Source organism: Aureobasidium pullulans (genome assembly GCF_000721785.1).
Source record: "Aureobasidium pullulans EXF-150 unplaced genomic scaffold scaffold_27, whole genome shotgun sequence".
Classification (NCBI taxonomy): domain Eukaryota; kingdom Fungi; phylum Ascomycota; class Dothideomycetes; order Dothideales; family Saccotheciaceae; genus Aureobasidium; species Aureobasidium pullulans.
This window is the reverse complement of record NW_021941047.1, coordinates 183479-199742: the sequence shown is the minus strand read 5'-3', so window position 1 is coordinate 199742 and position 16264 is coordinate 183479. Positions and strand designations below refer to the sequence as shown.

Genomic DNA, 16264 nt, shown 5'->3' with positions numbered 1-16264 from the left:
GTGGTCTGTAAGGCACGGTGTCGCACTTTCTTTCGATTGCTCCTAGCGTCAAACAGTGTGTTGTACGTGAAATAGCATCTTTTCCGGACATATCCTCGATACAAGATCTTGCGTTCATCACAAGGTAACATCGAATCGAACGCTTGCTCTCGGAGACAATGCCATGGTGTGTACAGAATGTATGGAGTGTCAAGCCCACACCGAACCTCTCTTTCTAGTTTGATCAGAACATTACAACATAGAGAAATGTGTTGAAAGACTGCATCGCTCGTGATATGACAGGGAGTTTTGTCTGACATGAACTCATGATGAGGACAGACCTCTGGTGACAGCAATGATTTTTCCTGAAGAGACGTGCATCCAACTCTTACTGGTAGGGCAAACACGAAGATACTTGCAGAGAAGTGTTTACCATCTTTGAGTGGCCTCTGCTGAGAATGAAAGACAAACCTGCCGTCAGAACCACTCGCTAGAGGTAGCCTTCTATGATGGTGAGCTAATGCGTACCTTGTCCTTTGTCCGAACAATTTCAATTTCAACGCGGGCTACCTTGATTGAATCTTAGGCCAGAATAGTTGGTCGAGAAAGCAGTGAGGAGATACAGCAACCAGCACTGACTCGAGGCAAGTCTCGAAATTCCAGAGCATGTCAGCCATGTATATAGCAATCAGATGGCAGCGAGTACCCGAGAACTGGACATTGTGCACCATGGTGTCCTTTTAAGTGTGTATGTACGGAGTGGGAAGAAGGACTAACTCAAAACGACATCCTCTGTACATTCAGCTAGAGAATTCTCAGTTCTCTTTGACTATCGACAGAGAAGCATACAAAGCCTAGGAACCTTGTGTCTCTTGACAATCTTACATTTTATGCGAGTCTTGCCTGTCACGAAGCTTTCGAGCTGCCGGATGTGTTCTGGTGCAGTTTTCTGATTGAAATTAGCCTTTGTTAACAGGCTTTGAATGCACGAAAATACGCCGAGGATGCAAAGTGGATTATGGTTGAAAAAAGTGTTCGAATTATAGAACATAAGAAACTCATTCAGGGTAGGTATATGGTGAAAAGAAAAAGAAATCAAATACGCCCAAGAGTACAAGGTATAAACAACAAAGACCACTTCTCCACTCCTTTCTGTGAAATCACTCTGTGTGTGATGTCTCCTCTACCGCCCCGGGCCGGATGTTCGTGTCCGGCTCATGATTTTGTAGATAATAGCTGTCCTAACCGTAACCATTCATGCAATCATTTAGTTCTTGGCGGACTTGGCCATGGTGTTGAGGGCAGAGCCGTTCTTGAACCATTCGATCTGGCCCTCGTTGAAGGTGTGCGAAAGCTTGATCTCGTATGACTCGCCGTTCTTGGGGTGAACCTTCATGGTCATGGGCTTGCCAACGGCGAGCTCAGTGCAGAGGAGGTCGACCTTGTCGTCGGGGTTGAGCTTGTCGTAGTCGGCAGGCTCGGAGAAGGTAAGAGGAAGCATACCCTGCTTCTTCAAGTTGGTCTCGTGGATACGGGCGAACGAACGGACAATGATGGCAAGACCACCAAGGTGACGGGGCTCGAGAGCGGCGTGCTCACGGGATGAACCCTCACCGTAGTTCCAGTCACCGACGACGACCCAGCGAATACCCTTGGCCTTGTAGTCACGGGCAACACCGGGAACGGTGCCGAACTCACCGTTGGTGTAGTTCTCAATGTTGTTGGCCTCGCCGTTGGCGGAGTTGATGGCACCAATCAACATGTTGTTGGAGATGTTGTCCAAGTGACCACGGTACTTCAACCAGGGACCGGCCATGGAGATGTGGTCAGTGGTGGTCTTGCCCTGAGCCTTGATCAGGATGGGGAGGTCGGTGGCGTCCTTGCCGTCCCAAGCGTTGAAGGGCTCGAGGATCTGGAGACGGTCGGAGGTGGGGGAAACGGCGACGTTAACCTGGGAGCGGTCCTTGGGAGGAGCTTGGTAGGTGTCCATTCCCGGGTCGTAGCCGTTGGCGGGCAGACCGTCACCGGTGGGGGCCTTGAGCTTGAATTCATTGCCGTCCTTGTCCTTGAGGGAGTCGGTGAGGGGGTTGAAGTTGAGGGTACCGGCGATGGTCATGGCCACGACGAGGTCGGGCGAGGTGACGAAAGCGTGGGTAGCGGGGTTGGCATCGTTGCGGGAGGTGAAGTTACGGTTGTAAGAAGAGACAATGGAGTTGGCCTCGCCCTTCTTGACATCGCGACGGTCCCATTGACCTGTAAATAATCAGTACTTGCTTTTGTGGGAATTTTGAAAAGGATTGTACTAACCAATGCAAGGACCGCAGGCGTTGGCAAGAACCATACCACCGAACTCCTCGAAGGTCTGGAGCTGACCGTCACGCTCAATGGTGGCGCGAATCTGCTCGGATCCGGGGGTGACGGTGAAGAGGGCCTTGGCCTTGATGCCGTGGTCGAGAGCGTCACGGGCAATGGAAGCGGCACGGGACATGTCCTCGTAAGAGGAGTTGGTGCAAGAGCCGATAAGACCGACCTTCATCTCCTCGGGCCAGCCGTTGGCCTTGACGGCCTCCTTGAACTGACTGATGGGAGTGGCAAGATCGGGGGTGAAGGGACCGTTGATGTGAGGCTCGAGCTCGGAGAGGTTGATCTCGATGAGCTGGTCGTACTCGGCGCCCTGGTCCTCCTTGAGCTCCTTGGCGTAGGTGCGGGAGAAGTCACCGATCTGCTTGCGCTTGGTGGCGTTCAGGTAGTCGTACATGCGGTCGTTGAAGGGGAAGAGGGAGGTGGTGGCACCAATCTCAGCACCCACTACACGAAATTGTCAGTTCACTGTCAAACGTTTCATAGGGAGGACGATGCGGACTGTTGCAGATCTAGAGAGTATTAGCAAGATTCGGATGATAGACGTAGGGGTTTCTTACGGTTGCCATGCCGGTGGCTGAGATAGAGTCGACACCAGGACCGTGGTACCTGCAGAGTAAGTTAGCACCGAATTCGAAAGACTAGGGATGATTGCAAAGACTTACTCAATGATAGCACCAGTGCCACCCTTGACGGTAAGGATACCAGCAACCTTCAGGATAATATCTGTAACAATTTTTAGCATTGAGCCGAGCAAAATATGTGCGAAGCAAAAACGTACCCTTGGGAGAAGCCCAGCCAGAGAGCTCGCCAGTAAGCTTGACACCAATAACCTTAGGGGCCTTAAGCTCCCAGGGGAGGTTGGCCATAACATCGACGGCATCAGCACCACCGACACCAATGGCGGCCATACCGAGACCACCAGCGTTGGGAGTGTGAGAGTCAGTTCCGATCATGAGACCACCAGGGAAGGCGTAGTTCTCGAGGATGATCTGGTGAATGATACCAGAGCCGGGTCTCCAGAAACCGATGTTGTACTTGGCGCAGGCAGTGGACAGGAAGTCGTAAACCTCCTTGTTGATGTCCTGGGCACGGGCAAGATCCTTCTCGCCACCGATCTGGGCCTCAATCAAGTGATCACAGTGGACGGTGGAAGGGGTAGCGACTGAGGGCATGCCGGCGGACATGAACTGCAGAATAGCCATCTGGGCGGTGGCGTCCTGGCAAGCAACACGGTCGGGACGGAGCTTCAGGTATGAGACACCACGCTCGATCTCTTGCTCATGGGGGTTGTCAAGATGCGAGTAGAGGATCTTCTCAGCGTAGGTCAAAGGGCGGTTGTTCATACGCTGGCGAACGATGCTCAGGTTCTCGCTCATCTTGGCGTAGTTGATGTAGTTGCCGGTCTCCCAGTTGGTCATCTCGACCTTCTTGGTGAGAGGGGAGTCGCCGACGGTCGCGAAGGCGCGACGGCCAAGCTATGGAGCTTGTCAATACCATGTTTCTACAGGGGAAACAGCTGTGAAAAGGCCTTACCAGCTTGCGCGCTGCCAAACGAGCAGACTGCATTGTGATGGTCAACGGCGGGGGAGCTATTGACAGTGACCTAGATGCCTCTACGGCTAAAAGAAGGACACGCGGGGGGTGGGAGGAGTGGTGAAGCGGAGAGGTGTTGATGGAAAAGAAGACGGTAGAGTTATTTAAGAGAAGATACCGCAACGAGTCCTCCCTTGGCCCTCGGTCAAAGCGACAAAACCTCATCAAGAGCCCTCTCATTGGCTCGTGCGCACAGACCGTCACCGTCTAGCTGCTCGTTTTACACACCCCCGCCGCCTCTGTGCTTTTTCGCTTCCGTCCAGCTTGCTTGCTTGTCCTGCTCGCGGCTCCTATCGTGCGTCTATCTGACATCAGAAGGCAGTACGGCAGCTGTTCACTGGGTGCGTTATGCACAATCGCTCCCACAGCGAAGCTTTCCTGCGTGGGCCCCCTAGGGGGTCTGTCATGCCCAGCCCTTGAAACAGCAGTGCCTGCCGCGTGCGGATTCCCTCGTAGCCGTGCCGGTAAACATCGGAGCGCTCCGCCTATTTATTGGTTGGCGGGTGTCCTCAAATCGGTTGGTTCGCTGATTGTTCGGTCGGGAGACCAACTCGGCCGGCTCGATCGGTTAGCAATCGAATTTTTCAAAAGTTGGAGCCGATTCCTCGCATGTGAAAGTCGGGGCTTGGAGGCTCATACCGAGTGGACCAGCTCTGTTTATCCAGTGTGCCTCCTCCGTAGAGAGCTGTCAAAATCCAACTAGCTGTAATTATGAACAGAGTTACCGCTGCTCAAAGCAATCAGTGGGAGTAATCCAGAACGAGTCTCGACCAACTCCTGAAATGTCCAGACCTCGGACCAACTTTGTGCGTTTGCACAAGGGAATCTAGCCATAGTGAAAGTGCTTGGCATGCGTGGATCAAAAATTCCATGCGGTTAGAAAAAAGTACTGTAATATCTCTCTATCCAACAAATTTACGGGACCACAGCAACTGAGACTGCTGCTGCTCCACCACCTCGCATATATCCACTCAACAAGTCATCCTTCCAAACACAAACAGGGAATCACGATGCCTGCCATCCGCGGTCAAGATTCGAAGAAGAAGACTCGCCGTCACACGCGCGATCTGGACCAGATTCACGACGACCTTCACAAGGAGAAGCATCTCGAGAAATACAAGAGCACAAAGGCTGCTGAGGACTTGCCTGGACTGGGACAATTCTACTGTGTCGAGTGCTCGAAATGGTTCGAGTCTGAGTCAAACTTGACTGCACACTCCAAGGGAAAGCCTCACAAGCGCAGGTAAGTCCCCGGACTAGTCATGTTGGTATACTGCGCAGGACTAACATATCATGCAGAGTTCGTCAGCTCAAGGAGGAGCCATACTCACAGAAAGAGGCTGAAGCTGCCGCCGGCCTGACCTGGACAGACAACGGCAAGCGCAAGGAGGACGACGAGATGGCCGAGGCTACTTGAACAGTCGCACACTTCATGCTCGGTGCATAGCAAGACATCAACCACTGCCACGCGCTCTCGTAGGCCTTCGACAATCACATATCACCCATCGCACGATAGCGACTGCGCCGTGCCTTCCAAGCAAGAGTTTCATCGCAGATCCAGATCATGGCGAACGCTCCAGCTATCGTCGGCAACAGGCATCAAACAACCAAGGCACGTTCAGACCGCTAGTCCTGCCAAAGTATGCTTCGCGCATATCAATTCTCGGGCGATCCCGGTTGGAGGAGAACGACAAAGCCGACGAGGCGGAGAAACTCTCGCGGATCTGAAAATCCATGGAAAGAGACAGACCGACGAACTATTTGCCAAGTGATGAGAATAGGAAGGAGGAACATATTTTAGAGCCGTGACTCGGTAGTTGCGACACTCGTGGAAGAGTAATCAATTAATTCATCTTCAAAATCATCAACCTGCATCCGTGACTCATGTTTTGATTGATTTCGAAGCGCTTACAAACCTGTGATGAAATGCATATCAACGAGCGAATGATGAATGTTTGTGTGGTGTAATGAGAGTCGATGTCTGCCTAGAATCGAATTGCTGCCTGAGGTCAAGGGACTACAAATTCTGTGCCAGACGTCTTGGTAGAGAGAAATCATAATCACCAAAGTGACCAAATACATCCCCATAACATCAACTCACGACAAACATAATCGCCATAATGTCATACAACAAAGTCGAGCTATACGGCGGTGCTATGACCGTGGACCTTCCCTCCAACTTTGCAGACGTCAGGTAAGAAAACCAGGTCCATAAAGGCAAAAGCGCAACGATCCGCTGACACTTGCCCGCAGCCAAATCAGACAAGTTCCGGACAACCAAGAAGTCTACTTGGACAAGGATGGTCTTACAAGCATCGTATTTGATATTCTGGAGCGTGTCGACAAGCCCGATCTGGATGCACTGAAGTACCATTTGGAGGATATCGTCGAGGATGATGTGGATGCTACCAAGCTCTGGACCTCAAACTCTGCAGTTTTTAGCAAACTACCGTGAGTCTCAATACTTTCCTTTCGAGCGATCCTCTATCATATGGTCTTATTCGCCGAAGATCGCACTCAAATGCCGTTGCATCCAGGCTCCAACACTTTCTTTGCTTGCTTTCATCCAATTCTCTGCCCTTCTCGAACACCTACTGACCACTCATCCACTTCCAAAGACTCCAAACATCTGCCTACACACTCTTTGCTACGCACAAGCCTTCAGCAGAAGCCGTGTCTCGCGGCAAAGCTCCCGACTTCACAGGCATACTTCTCACACTCATCCGACTGGAGAGCCAACAGACCGACCTGGTCATCAGCGTCAACGTCCCTCACGTAGGCGGCGACTACAACAAAGACGACGTCGACCCCTCAGCCGGAAAGCAAGGCCCCATGCTAGACGCCGCAACCTCCTTCCGCGACCGCATCTTGCAAACCTTCGAAATCAAGGACTGGGATCTTTTCGTGCAGGAATGAACATGATGAGAATGATGGAGATAATGAACATAGTGATGCAGTAATATGTACACTTGAATCCCTCTCGAAACAGTATGTAGAAATGAACACTAGGAATGAACAACCAAACGATGGGAAGGGGGTATCATGAAATGAAAAAGAAAGAGCTGGGAAACACCATCCATCCATGCATCACACACCATCAACCCTTCAATCGCTGTCCAAAATCACCACCTCCAATGCTTTCATCACACCGTCAACAGATCCAGTGGGTGTTCCACCGTTCAACTCGCCCTTGGCTTTTGCGTCTCTGTACTTTTGACCCAGTGCAGCCATGACTTCCTTGTGCGGTGCTCCAGCCATCTCCTGTTTTAGACCAGCAAAGTTGGCCTTGACGAAAGCCGCATAGGTAGTCGGACCCGCTTGCTTCCTCGGCGCTGGCTTTGTCTGAGCAAGTTTGCTTCTGCACACGCCACAAGATTGACGAGCAGGGTCGATGCTCTTGGAGTGACGCTTGAACTCATGACTGCACATCTCATTCGTGCATGTCCAGATGTACTTGTAGTCGATATGGTAGGAATGCTTTGTGGTGACCTCCACACCACGGTGACCGAATGCTTCACTGCATTTACGACCCCAGACCTTGAATTGGTGGCCGTGCGGTTGATCCTTAATCCCGCTGACCATGAAGTTGGCGAGATGGCAGAATTCATGTGCCACGACGTTGAGAAGACGTTCTTCGTCGTCAATGACTTTTTCGGCCAACTCGATCGAGGCGTGGTTTTTTTGCGTGATCGATGTTGTTCCGTCAAGGTTTCTGTGTTTTGTGGTCTCGCGCTTCCAGTTTGCTCGACCGGCTGTCGAGTTGAGAGTTTTGCTCCAGATGAACTTGACACCGCCAGTCAATGTGGCCAGTTCACCAATCTTGCCGTCGGTGATGTTTGTGTCGAGCTCGGCGAAGAAGTCTTCCACGAGCTTGTGCTTCTTGTTCTCAAAGTCCTTCTTCGCATCGATTGCAGCTCGGGTCTTTTTTGTGGGACTTGTTGTCTTCTTAGGTGAGGCAGAAGGAGAATCCGAGTCGTCTTGCAGTGCCTTTCGGTTCTTCTTTGGTGACATGAGGGGCTTTTGGGGCGAGTATTCGTCGTTCCAGGTGTTGACTGCGTGGACGTTCCAGAAGTCTTCGAAGTTCGGTGCGTGTGGAGGTGTTGGAATGCGCTGTTTCTTCTTCGAGGGAGAGACGAGTTTTGACTTTGTAGGCGATGCAGGTGGAGGAGTGGCAGGTCTTTCTAACATGATTGGTCTTGCTGCTCGCGGAGGCGAGCTATCATATGTTAGTGAATCGTGCATTGGCAGTTCGAGTGAGCAGACATACAACTTGAGTATTGCGAGATTGTCGTTTTCCTTATCCGAGCCATCGAGGTCAAGTTGAAGTAGCTTTTGTGTGAGGTCGTCCGAAGTCTTCGAAGTGAAGGTTTCCTTCGAGGGCTTTCGCGCCGACTCGCTGGGAGGAGTGTGGAAAACATCTTCCTCCGAGTCACTGGAATCAATGTCTGGAGTGCTTCTACCAGCCACGAGTCTTCTTCTAGGCTTACTCGTAGCCCTCGGAGCCAGTACTGGAGGTTGGTCCTCCTTGTCACTTTCGCAATAAATGCTCTCCTCCACATCCTGCTCTTCAACCTCTTCCTGACTCTCTTCGGACTCAGAGTCTTCTATAGGTACTAGAATGGGCCTCGCTCTTCTCTGTGGCGTCGCTCTTGTCTTTGGCTCCTTGAGCAATTCCCCCGCCTTCTTTTGCACAACTTGCGCGCGAGGTTTAGGTTGTATCTTGGGTTCGGGTCTTCTCAATTCGGGAGCGGTCTTCAGCTCTGTGAGCGGGCGGCTTAAGGTCCTGGGTTTTGCCGCGCTCTTTGTGGGTGCATTTGTTTTCGTGGTCTCGCTTCTGGTCTTGGTGCTTCTTCCGGTCGACTTTTGTGGTGCCAGACGAGGAGCAGTCGTCTTGGAGGCATTGAGCTTCGGCGCATTGAGTGTTAGTCCCTTGACGTGTTGGCTGATAAGCTCGTCGAGTTCTGGGAGGTCGCTATCACTGTCTTCGAAGTAGCGAGAGGGCGCCATCTTGATTGCCATTTCTTCCTTGGTTGGTTGTGTCTCTACCAACAAGCTGTGAAAGAGAAAGTCGTCATGTTTACAGACTGCCGTTGTCGCGGCAACGCTGCAAGATGCTGTCTCCGCTTTGAGCTTCAACACTTCTTTAAACTTACCCTAATCATGTATGCATCTCCATCATACTACTGGTGATGACGAAACACACGCCCAACCAGCGATTAATCAGAGGTCTGTTCTCTTGAATAGACAGTTTGCCGGACAACGACAAGAACCATGGACTACCCTCACACACACAGCCTCTAACACGAAGTTTATCCACGACGCTACCATCACCCTGGCTGTCCACGTGCCAACTTGCAGGAACCCAATCTATGCGAGATCGAAGGATCTCGGTGTTTTGATTGAATCAGGAAATTGCTCCCAATCAGTGTCAGCTGGACCGAGTCGAATTTGGCAGTCAACATGGCGCTGCTGATACGAGGTCCGACTTGCTGGTTGACACTCCGAGGTTGTGTGGTTCGCGTTTGGTTGTACCAAGGATTCTGAGGTGCACGTGTTGCGAAAGTGCAGATCATGGTGCAAGAACAGATCAAGATAGATGAAAAAGCCGCTCCAGCGGTATATGCTTGTTGTCCTTTCTATTGCCATGAATCGCAGCAAATGCAGGGGTATCAATCCAAGTGAAAAGCAAATATCAACGCCCCCTTCCAAAAAACAGTCCTGCGCCCAGAAAATGCCCAATGCCTCCTTCCATTAATGATGTCCGCCTATTGTACTCCACGAAGCCAGAGGTTGTCATCCAATCGATGAGCCAAGCTTGCCCGTCGGTCAATATTTAATATCGACAGGCACGCCGACGGCCACTCCATCTCATCCGTATGGTGACCCTTTTCCCGAAGTAGTAGTATACATTAAGTCGACCATATCGTATCGTTAATCGTGATGTGACAATCTAGAACTCGCTCATTTGACGAGCTTGCGGCGGTGAATGCGGCGAACATGATCTCTCTGCAAGAAATGTTAGTGCTTGTGGTTGAAAAACAGATTGCTGTAGAACTTACCATATTGTCCACTCTGCTAAAGACTCTACTGCAGCCGTCCCACTCGCAAACGATCTTAGGATCATGCTTAGCCTCATGGCGTGCTCGGTCTTTCTCGCTTGAGAAGCCTCCTTCGCTAGCAGATCGACAGCCGATATGGCGGCAGAATAGTGTCTTTGTGTGTCTGCGGTAATGCTTGCGCAGGTCGCATCCTCTTCTGAAGACTGACTTTGATGTGCAACCGGGGAAAGCACATCTCCAGGTGCCATCCTCGCTAGGAGCTCCGTACTTGGACATCTCTCCTGCGTTGGGCGATGAGGAGCGAGATGGGTTGCTCCTCGGGCAGCTCATCCACGATGAGCTTGTGTCAGATCTGAATGAAGGTGCTCTTGAGACCGGTCGGCTCAGGACTGTTTGCTCGATGGAGGGAAGGAGAGAAGGGCTGGAGCGGACGACACCGAAGTTGTAGGGGTCCTTGTAGTCCATGAAGACCGGTTGATAGGGATATGACTCTGGCCATGTTGGCGTGCATTGTCCTGAAAGATGTTCGTGTTGAGTGGGAAGGATGGGTTGCATAGGACGGAACAGAGGTGATTGACAAGTGTTGAACATAGGTTGGTATTCTTCCGGATAACAGTGGTCGATGATTTGATTGTCAGGACTTGAGCAAAGTAGTACCGGTGAGCCAAAGGACTCGGTGTATGGCTGATGCACCAGGCGATTGGAGTAGTTGAAGCTGTCCATTGTGTAGGTTGGAGATGTCTTGGATGTGAGGGCTGAGGAATGATCGTCAAGGTTAAGGGTAGACACTGGGTATATATACACGAGGTGCGAAGGATGGCTACGGTGAAGGAAACCACAGTGGGGAGCTAGCATGGCTCATATGGATGCCCGGGAGCGTAGAACTGTCCCGACAGACCGACCCTACCGGTGGAAAGCTGCGTTTCAGATGCAAGGAACATTACCATGACATGGACCAGTGTTTAGCCAAGCACGAATCTCTCACGCTGATTCGCGCGCGCAAGGGTACTGCAATGCATGGGAGGATGGATAACCTCCGGTGTAAGCAAGCAAAGCCGCAGCCCTACGAAACTTGGGTGGAAGGACACACACATGATGCGCGGGCCGTTAATCAAACTGACCGGACGGATCGCGTTGCGTTCCAAAATACGAGACAGCGATTGACCAGGGTCTGGAGGTAATGACTCGGGAATGGTTTAGTCCCAAACTCAAGAGTTCGCAGACACCTGCATGACATAGCAAAGGTGGTTTTGACGCGCAACTCCGTCCCAAACTGCCAAAGACCCCACCACGGTCTGTGAACGAGCTGTGTCCACTGGCACACTTTCTGGAAGGACGAGCCTGTGCCCACCCGGTCCCGGTCGTTGGGCGTCATTCGAGAGCTTGGTAATCTTGAAGGTAAACAACATAGCGGTCTAAGAATAAACACAGCCTCTTTGCGCCGTGGGGGCACAGTCGCTTGGGACTGATCAGATACGGAAGTTGTGATGCAGACCTCACATACAGACTGCAGGCGCCACAGCTTCATGAACAGATGGAAGGATTCGATGATAGAGGCGTGGGATGCTGGGCTGTGTCAGCAGTGCACCTTTTGCTGCATCCGGTAGGAGATAAAGAGGATGGCGGCGCACGCTGTCGGTTTGCAGCATGGAACACTCTCGAGTACCGGACGTTTGGTGCTGGTTTCGCCCCGAGGTTGGTCATCCGCGCACCAGGACATTAAGGACGGAATCATGACGCCAAAAACCTTCCATGAAGCTTCCATTTGTTCCATGATGGCGTGCTAAAATGGACACGCTTTAAAATGAGATCGTTCCTAGATGCTTGGCGGCTTCATCCTTACCCCGTGCTCTCTCTGACCGCAGGCGCTGACAATCAAGGAAGCCATCTGTTTGACGCCATTACTTTCCTTGACCGCTCATCAAGACGGAGCGTGCAGATCCAGCGATCAATCTTTCGTAACCCTGCTAGACTCCAGACGTCATCATAGCCCTCGATCCGATGGCGCGGTCTCATTTATATGTGAGATGCAGAAATCATCCGGATATGGCAGGGCTGAGGACATAGACAAACAATGCTAGACTCTCTGTCGACTTTTGCGGTGTCCCGGCGGTGTCGTTAAGCGCCTTCGGAGAATCGGCATGCCCGTTCGTGGAGCAAAGCAGGCTACGCCGGCTGTCATTTCCAGTCTACCACACTCTCTACCACACCTTCTGTCGCTTCCGAGATTGACGCGATGTCACTGGCAGTGAAGATGATTGACTCAGTGAGCTGCTCGAAAACCCAATTATCCACAGTCGGGTAGCTCTTTGTTTGTTTGGTAGGCCCGTTCGCTGACCTGTCTGGCATTCCCCCAAGGCTGAAGCTCGCTCTCGACCCGGCCGTTACTGATGACTCTCAGTCCCATTAGATGTCTATGCTCAAGGACCCATTCCGCGCTGGTCTTTCAAGTTTTTTCCAGAAAGCTGCTTGTTGATGTTGTTTCGTGCTCAATCTGGAGCTCTCCTAGTCTCTTCGGTATGTTACTCAGAGGGGAAGTCATCAAAAGGCACAATGTTTTTGCAGCCAACAGGATTGTCCTTGGAGGGCGACTGTTTGCACTGCTCTCACCGGACTATGTCTTCTTTACCCAAAGATTTGTGCCTTTTGATAATCCCACGATAGCTCTGCTTGGTGAGGGAGTTCCAGTAGCAAGTCAATTCTTTGTCTGGTGCCTGGGTTTCTTACCTTCCCCATCTCGAGCCTTCCAGTGCATTCGAGGAAGTCTGTCCTGACGTCGCTCGCGCATCTCTTGTGAATCGGCAACAACCGTAGGTGCCTGCTGCTCTGCCTGTGTCCTTCTCTCTCTCAATGATCTCGGGCCTCTCGTTGCTTTAGGGAAAGTGCGCCGCGCGTGGCATCGTCTTTTTATCTCTTGAACAGTTGTCACATGCACTCGCGTGTTCTGCAACCCCTTCACTTCTTTTGACAAGACCTGCCCCGAGTACACACGGCTAACTCATCTTTCACGCAACGCTGAAACAATCCCGCATCTGTTCGTGTGTAATCCCAGTATCACCTCATTGTGCCCTGGTATCTTCCTCCGCACCTTGCCTATCACTCTCATTCGGCACTCTTAAGCTGCCCCTTTATTGAGTCCATTCGAACTCTTNGCCTGGTCGGAGTGTCCTCCAACCTGTGCAATCATGCGCCTGGTCGGAGTGTCCTCCAACCTGTGCAATCATGCGCCTGGTCGGAGTGTCCTTCAACCTGTGCAATCATGCGCCTGACCTTCTCTCTTGCCATTCAAAGATGGCTAGGTCAGAGACCTGTGGACAGCACATCTTTGCTTTAGCGGTTTGCTGCCATTGTCTACAATTGCATATTTGCAAGGTCTCCTCGCACACAAGGTTCGGTTTTACCTTCTATGAACCAAACTCTACCCTTCCATGGCTTCAGGAGCACGGAACCCGCTGCACACCTCTACCGGAAAGCCCCAAGCGTCTGCGTTGCATCACGAATAAAGCGCCACACATCTTTGACACCATTTCTCCGAATTCATTTTGGTACACCGTCATCCTCGCACTTCTATCTGCCAACCGACAACTTGCTCCAGTTGGGGATTGCCGACTTTCTGCGCGATCAAAGTCGCGTCTACAAACCTCTACCGACATCACGCCCACCGCACAACCTTGGCTGGCAACTCCAAGTCGACACCCAGCGAGAGAGAGTCAGGGTCCGTTCAACTGTCATGCTGTCCCATTTTCTGTGGAGCTCCAACGGCAAACTTATACTGGCAACTTTGAATCGACAGACGGCGGGAAAGCCGCGGTCTCTTTGACTGTAACGCTGTCCTGTTCCCCATGGCNCCAACGCTGTCATATTTTTCGTGGAACTCCAACGACAAAGCCTCTGCTGGCAATTACAACGCGACAGACGGCGAGAGGGCTAAACCCCTTTGACTGCAATGCTGTCCCCATGGAACTCCAATGGCACAGCCTCTGCTAGCAACTACAACGCGACAGACAGCGAGAGCGCCGTGGCCCCTTTGACTGCAATGCTGTCCCCATGGAACTCCAACGGCACAGCCTCTGCTAGCAACTACAACGCGACAGACGGCGAGAGCGCCGTAGCCCCTTTGACTGCATTGCTATCTTGATTTCCATGGAGCTCCACCGGCAAAGCCTCTGCTAGAAACTACAACGCGACAGACGGCGAGAGAGCGGTAATCCCTTTGACTGCACTGCTGTCTTGTGTTTTTCATGGAACTCCACCGGCGAGATCTCCAGTAGCAGTCACAAGCCGACAGACGGCGTGAGCTTCAACTCACATACTAATGACAGCAGGAGCCGGCGCAGAAGTTAGTGTCGGTATGCCTGCACTTTTCTCTGGGTCTCTCTTTTGTCCACCTGCTCCTCCCACTGGGTCTTCTCTACCTCCCACTACCTTATCTTCGTTCTTCCCCCAAGCCCGAACACAGTACTTACGCGACTATCCAGGACAGGAAAAAGCTTGCGCGTTGCGGCATCTACAATTGCTATCCGTCACACCATCCAAGGCCGAAGCTACACAAGCAAAGTTAGTATTTCACATCAACAACATCCACAAGGCTTTTGTCAAGCGAAAGTGAACTGACATGACGCGTGACCAGACCGTTACCGACCCTACATGTTCAGTTCTCTTCACCGATTACCCAAGGCTCATCACCAACCATGCCTGGTCCCGCATCCGTCCGCCGCAAGTATGAAGAGCTTCACCCCAGAGACCGCAATGTGAAGCAAAACCGCAGACGCCGTATCGAGAAGAACTGGGGATGTGAACTGCAGGATGCAATTCCTATGAGGATACGTCCGCGGGTGGAGCTCAAAAAGGGCGCTAAGATCCGCATTGGAGACATCAATGGCGATGAAGAGATTTGGTGGAACTGGAGCGTGGAGGTTTTGCGCAGTCTCGAAGAGTTGTCTACCATGATGGCCGGTAGGCTGACAGTCGCCCGTGAGCTCATGACCCTCGAGGTTCAAAAGCGCCAGGAAGACGGCAAGAACCCCCAGCGCAAGGTCGCTGAGATCTTGCTCGGCGACCTTCAGCGGGTGGTCGACAACGTCAAGCGTCAACAGGCTGCAGAGTACGCAAAGATGGGTGCAAAGCAGCAGCTGGACATCGACATGGAGTCTTTCCAGCAGCTGCCTGTCGAGGACAGCCACGGCACTAAAAAGGAAGGGCAGGGTCAGAGCCAGGGTCAGGGCCAGGGCCAGAGCCAGGGCCAGGATCACGGCCGCTCTCCTGAGCTCGATGAAGATGGCCCCTTCCCCAACATCCCTTCTCCTACCCCTGATTCCGCCCACATGGGTAAGGGCGCCTCTCAGCACAACAAGCTCCCCAACATGTCTCGTCACAAGCTCTCTGGAGACCCTGCCGATCAACCCCTCGTACGCGGCCAACTCAACATCAAAGACCTCAACGCCAGCCTGGGCTTACTCGACGTCAGCGAGATGCGTATTCGCGCAAAGCGTCTCCGCACTGTCGCCATGCGTCTCGAGGCCGAGGCCTTCGAGATGGAGGCTGACCTGGCCATGGCCAGACAGGCCCTGAATGAGGAGAGGGACTTCTAAGGTTGGCGGTTGACCCACGCGCGAACCACGGCACTGTTGTCCGCTCTCGTTTTGAAGTGTGTTGGGGAAGCGCAAACAGCGGGGTCTCACCAGATGTGGTATGGAGGTATCTCTAGTTCAAGCTAAATGAAGTTATGAACGTCAGAAACGAAACGAGGAAGATGAAATAGCGCGGCAGTTTCTTTTGGAAATATGGGCCTGATCAAAGCTGATAATCAATCGAGGAAAAGCAGAACGCGAAAGAACGCAGAGCCCATAGAAACAACCAAATGAGCCATGAAATTGATTACCAGAATGCATCCAATAATTATTGAGACCTTGGCTCTCCTAGTTGTCGTCTGTTCTTACCCCTGTTCATCGCTGCCTCTACTTACTTACACCTTCTGTACTTTGAGGGTGCCCCTGTCGCCCTTTATTTATCAGTGTGTTTGCCTCTCCTCTCTAAAAGGTGAGTGACGCTGATTAGCCACACAAGAATGCACAATGCTATATAGAGATGACGAAGGGTCCACTGAGAGCAGCCTTCTCGCTTGCTCTCATTGGACAACCCCATCGATTTCGATATCACTGTGCGTTCTGGCAAGTACAATTGCGCAACGCGACTGGCGGCAACATCTGGGGAGATCTAGCGTGCATGAGCTCCTGATTGATCAAGAGTTGTCTATGTTCTGGGACCCC

At 52.0% G+C, this 16264-nt stretch overlaps 8 protein-coding genes across 8 annotated transcripts; 4 read left to right on the top strand and 4 right to left on the bottom strand.

Moving 5' to 3' along the window:
- Positions 1–1055: 1055 nt before the first annotated feature.
- Positions 1056–4013, bottom strand: M438DRAFT_349159 (putative mitochondrial aconitate hydratase). The gene is made up of 7 exons (XM_029906327.1): positions 3877–4013; positions 3122–3818; positions 3006–3066; positions 2901–2949; positions 2843–2852; positions 2287–2787; positions 1056–2232 (listed from the first exon to the last, which is right to left on the bottom strand). The coding sequence occupies exons 1-7, from the start codon at positions 3907–3909 to the stop codon at positions 1247–1249; spliced, it is 2337 nt and encodes a 778-aa protein (XP_029756318.1). The 5' UTR covers positions 3910–4013; the 3' UTR covers positions 1056–1246.
- A 681-nt stretch (positions 4014–4694) lies between these two features.
- M438DRAFT_326931 (uncharacterized protein) lies at positions 4695–5770 on the top strand. The gene is made up of 2 exons (XM_029903147.1): positions 4695–5179; positions 5236–5770. Exons 1-2 carry the CDS (start codon positions 4947–4949, stop codon positions 5351–5353), a joined length of 351 nt encoding a protein of 116 aa, XP_029756317.1. The 5' UTR covers positions 4695–4946; the 3' UTR covers positions 5354–5770.
- Positions 5771–6056: 286 nt separating this feature from the next.
- On the top strand, positions 6057–6852 carry M438DRAFT_339196 (ran-interacting Mog1 protein; the record flags this gene model as incomplete). Its single annotated transcript, XM_029904195.1, has 3 exons — positions 6057–6130; positions 6190–6387; positions 6555–6852. 3 exons carry the CDS (start codon positions 6057–6059, stop codon positions 6850–6852), a joined length of 570 nt encoding a protein of 189 aa, XP_029756316.1.
- Positions 6853–7041: 189 nt separating this feature from the next.
- M438DRAFT_304994 (uncharacterized protein) lies at positions 7042–8977 on the bottom strand (the record flags this gene model as incomplete). The annotated part of the gene is made up of 2 exons (XM_029902208.1): positions 8204–8977; positions 7042–8152 (listed from the first exon to the last, which is right to left on the bottom strand). Exons 1-2 carry the CDS (start codon positions 8953–8955, stop codon positions 7042–7044), a joined length of 1863 nt encoding a protein of 620 aa, XP_029756315.1. The 5' UTR covers positions 8956–8977.
- A 920-nt stretch (positions 8978–9897) lies between these two features.
- Positions 9898–10718, bottom strand: M438DRAFT_359081 (uncharacterized protein; the record flags this gene model as incomplete). Its single annotated transcript, XM_029907305.1, has 2 exons — positions 9898–9942; positions 9996–10718. 2 exons carry the CDS (start codon positions 10716–10718, stop codon positions 9898–9900), a joined length of 768 nt encoding a protein of 255 aa, XP_029756314.1.
- A 260-nt stretch (positions 10719–10978) lies between these two features.
- M438DRAFT_118776 (uncharacterized protein) lies at positions 10979–12042 on the bottom strand. Its single transcript, XM_029898736.1, has 2 exons — positions 11627–12042; positions 10979–11561 (listed from the first exon to the last, which is right to left on the bottom strand). Exons 1-2 carry the CDS (start codon positions 11697–11699, stop codon positions 11107–11109), a joined length of 528 nt encoding a protein of 175 aa, XP_029756313.1. The 5' UTR covers positions 11700–12042; the 3' UTR covers positions 10979–11106.
- Positions 12043–13848: 1806 nt separating this feature from the next.
- M438DRAFT_349153 (uncharacterized protein) lies at positions 13849–14448 on the top strand. Its single transcript, XM_029906326.1, has one exon. The coding sequence runs from the start codon at positions 13942–13944 to the stop codon at positions 14131–14133; it is 192 nt and encodes a 63-aa protein (XP_029756312.1). The 5' UTR covers positions 13849–13941; the 3' UTR covers positions 14134–14448.
- Positions 14123–15879, top strand: M438DRAFT_349150 (uncharacterized protein). The gene is made up of 3 exons (XM_029906325.1): positions 14123–14344; positions 14474–14552; positions 14626–15879. The coding sequence occupies exons 1-3, from the start codon at positions 14311–14313 to the stop codon at positions 15584–15586; spliced, it is 1074 nt and encodes a 357-aa protein (XP_029756311.1). The 5' UTR covers positions 14123–14310; the 3' UTR covers positions 15587–15879.
- Positions 15880–16264: the final 385 nt, after the last annotated feature.